We start from the raw sequence: 3,571 nt of genomic DNA on the forward strand, positions 1-3,571 counted from the left end.
TCTGCCACTTTCTTGTCACCATCCCATTGGAAACGAGCTACCCAACAGTAAATCGAGATTCCTGTTTGGACCGACAAAAGAAGGTCAAGCAAATCAGCATTTTTGAACACAGCCGCTATTATCAATCTTGGTTGTATGGTGCATACACAGGGTTTTATATCTCATACTTGAATAACAATATGGCCATTTATGTGCAGATTAAACTTATTATCTGAAAATGAACTTTTGAAGTTAATTAACAATCTCTACTTAAATAGGCCATCTGAAATTCGACCTTAGTAACCTATCTTCTAAACCTAGATCTCTCACCTTGACACCAATGTCTACCTTCTTTTTAACTCAAAATGCTTTTAGAAAATGAAACTCATAATAGTAATTCTTTAGTTTATCTTTTTATTCTGTTATGTACTTATTAGAAAGCGTCTTAAAATAAAATGTCTCATTTGGTTTCTGGACTTTTATTTGAGTAATACACTATAGATTACGTTAGGTTTACAATAAGTAGCCCATTTTAGTAGCAGTACTTATATAGAAGTTAAGTATTTTATCGTCCCTCGACTGCAAAATGAAAATTGTAGATTAATCGTAAACATTATTCTTTGTAAAAAATCACAGACACTTACTATAGGATGATAGATCAATCTCATTAGGCAACTCAGTGATGTTGACATCAAATCTGTCTTGCACTTCGTTCAAAATTTTTGCATCAGCCTCATCCGAGACAAAGGTTATAGCCAAACCTTTGGTACCAAAACGACCAGCACGAGCCACACGATGAAGATAAGTGTCCGAATCTTCAGGCATATCATAATTAAATACAATATTCACACGTTCGATATCCATACCACGACCAAAAAGATTGGTGGCTACCAATATGCGTTTTTGGAAATCCTTGAATTGTTGATAGCGATTTAAACGTTCCTCTTGTGTCATTCCACGATGTATGCCAATTCCGGGGAAATTTTGTTCGGTTAGTAACTGAGCTAGAGCCATGCACCGTTGTACTGATTTTACGAAAATTACAACCTGTTTTTCATTTAATGATATAAATAGAATTACATTAAAACTCATTTAATTCAAATAGGTGCTTACTTGATTGAATTCGAGTACATCCAACAATTCAAACAATTTCTTGTTTTTCTCGTTCTCCTTCAGTTTAACATAGTGCTGTTGTAATCCGTGCAATGTCAATTTAGCTTCGTCATCCACATAAACTTCCATGGGCTGCAAAATAAAATTAAATAAAGAATATTTAAACTTACAATTTATGAAAACCAGCATAATTAGGAATCATCCTGCCGCTGAATCTTCAAAGGGCAGACGGGCGCCTTTAGCTCATTCACTGGCGTCCAATATTAAACTTAGCAAATTTAGAAACATTTATATGCTATAATTACATACGGCCACACAACCACCACATCTCATTAGTTTCGAAACAGGCTACTGGTACACACAACATTGAAGTGATCCCCAATGGAATGTTTAGACTTATTTCCATTTAGTGCTTGGCTGACAGATGTATCCCCAAATAAGGCATTTCCTTTTCCATTTTGTAAATGATCGATTAAGTGAATAATGTTTTCCCCATGTTGAAACATGTATCAAATCAAGTCGCAAATTGTTGGTTGTAATAGCATAAAGCTATCCCCATGAAATTTTGGGGAATACTGCTGCAGTCGCAATGATCCACGTCGCTTTGCAAAGAATTAATAGAAGTCAACTTCATTTTACATTACGCACCAAGTGACGCATTGCTATAATTATGGCTTCTAAAAACCGTTTTGGTATAGTCTCATTTATAATGGATTTGATATTTTCTGGTTAAGATATATTTCTATTCTGTTATACTTTATGCTTTTTGTTATTAGTTTTAACATTTGTGACATTGTTTTTTTAATGGTGTTGTGGTGTTTATGTTGTGGCAGTTCAGCAATTGGGATAAAGCTTAGTGGTATAACTAGTAGTAGTAGAACAAGTAGAAGAATGGACACGTAGATATTTACATCTTGCATAAATTTTTTGCACACCGGACGTATTTCCTTGCTCAACGTAGCGGAAAACATCATTACTTGTTTTCCATGTGGAGTGCTTCGAAAAATCTCCTGAACATCGCGACGCATATCTGCAATTTCAATAAGAATATGAAAATACTTAATTTCAAGAAACAGCAAATTCCATACCTAGTACAAAATTAAAACCTTATGGTCTTATTCATAAGAAATTAAAATAGATTTAAAGAGCTCTATAAAATGACATTTTCATACAAATTCCGAGTTTATAAATTATAAAGCAGTTACAAGACTTCTTTATTTTTTATGAATTTGGGTTTTAGTGTTTAAAGCTTACCAAGTTGTTCCAACATTTTGTCACATTCGTCAAGAATAAAGTGTTTCAAGTGCTTTAGATTAAGTTTTTTGTTGCGTATCAAGGCTAGGATACGACCAGGTGTGCCAACAACAATGTGTGGCGTTGTACCCTTCAACGATTCTTCATCTTTCTGAATGGATAAGCCGCCAAAGAATACGCCAACCTTAAATATTCAAAAATTTATGCTTCTCGAATTCAACAAAATTTTAACAGAGTATATTAGTAACTACCTTCACAGCTGGCATATACTTGGAGAATCGTTCGTACTCCTTGCTAATTTGGAATGCTAATTCACGAGTATGACACATAACCAACACGTATACCACATTTTCCGTCGGTTCTAGCTGTTGTAAAGTTGCAAGCACAAAAACAGCAGTCTTACCCATACCCGACTTGGCTTGACAGAGAATATCCATTCCCAGCACTGCCTGTGGTATACACTCATGTTGCACTGTAATTAAATAAATACATAATATGTGTGAACGAAAAGTTTAGTTACCCATCATCAATCTCTAGAATGAACACAATTTTCAGATTTAAATTTGATAAATCGATCATTATATATCTGATGTCCCTATCAATAGTATCATCATTTAAACAGCGCACCGACAACTTCAGTTGATAATTACAAAAATATACAATTTACATTTTCTTACCCTCAGACGGATGCTCGAAACCGCAGTCAACTATTGCACGCAAAATTTCCGGCTTCAGCAGAAAATCACGAAAGCCCGAACTGTGAATTGACACGTATGTGCCTTTCACGTCTTTCTTTGGTGCTTCAGGGACTTCGGCGGCAGTGGTCTCGGTCTGCTCCTCATCCTCATAATCCAAAAGATCATCATTATCAGCCATTTTTTAATGGAAGTTGAGTATCGTTCTATTCGACCCGGAAAAAAATGCTAAGAAAAAGTTAGGTTATTCGGTTTTGCAAAACGCCACATGAGACGCCATTTTCTTTAAATTTTCAAGCTGGCAAAACAGCCGATATTTTGTTGGAAATTGCTTTCTCTTTGATAAACTTATTTTACTAATATAGTAGAGCATAATTATTACCGTCAAGAGATTTTCTTTAGTTGATAAGCAACAATCTTGCAACTTAATTTAATTTAATTGTACAATTCTTGCAGGAACGCGTCACACTTTTCTTTTGCTATTCCGAATTTTTTCGTTGAGTTTGCGAGCGTGCTGCCATATCGCTAAA

The 3,571-nt window shown here is 34.9% G+C and overlaps 1 protein-coding gene across 2 annotated transcripts; it reads right to left on the reverse strand.

Moving 5' to 3' along the window:
- Positions 1–373: 373 nt before the first annotated feature.
- LOC118757231 (ATP-dependent RNA helicase WM6-like) lies at positions 374–3,552 on the reverse strand. 2 transcript variants are annotated; one of them, XM_036491961.1, is made up of 8 exons: positions 3,424–3,552; positions 3,024–3,247; positions 2,598–2,818; positions 2,347–2,530; positions 2,004–2,122; positions 1,093–1,224; positions 624–1,026; positions 374–558 (listed from the first exon to the last, which is right to left on the reverse strand). In XM_036491961.1, exons 2-8 carry the CDS (start codon positions 3,220–3,222, stop codon positions 545–547), a joined length of 1,272 nt encoding a protein of 423 aa, XP_036347854.1. In that variant the 5' UTR covers positions 3,223–3,247; positions 3,424–3,552; the 3' UTR covers positions 374–544. The 2 variants fall into 2 exon arrangements, with proteins under 2 accessions (XP_036347854.1, XP_036347853.1); XM_036491960.1 differs by having other exon boundaries at positions 3,024–3,269.
- Positions 3,553–3,571: the final 19 nt, after the last annotated feature.

This window comes from Rhagoletis pomonella, unplaced genomic scaffold, assembly GCF_013731165.1.
Source record: "Rhagoletis pomonella isolate Grant_MI unplaced genomic scaffold, Rhpom_1.0 Rhpom_scaffold_15583, whole genome shotgun sequence".
Taxonomy (NCBI): Eukaryota; Metazoa; Arthropoda; class Insecta; order Diptera; family Tephritidae; genus Rhagoletis; species Rhagoletis pomonella.

What these genes read in the sequence shown, in the direction of transcription:
- LOC118757231 (XM_036491961.1), bottom strand. Translation starts at nt 3,222, where the DNA reads ATGGCTGATAATGATGATCTTTTGGATTATGAGGATGAGGAGCAGACC. An exon ending in TTTCGAGCATCCGTCTGAGG is followed by an intron (nt 2,819 to 3,023) that starts GTAAGAAAATGT and finishes ATTTAATTACAG; the next exon opens with TGCAACATGAGTGTATACCA. An exon ending in CAAAATGTTGGAACAACTTG is followed by an intron (nt 2,123 to 2,346) that starts GTAAGCTTTAAA and finishes TTGAAATTGCAG; the next exon opens with ATATGCGTCGCGATGTTCAG.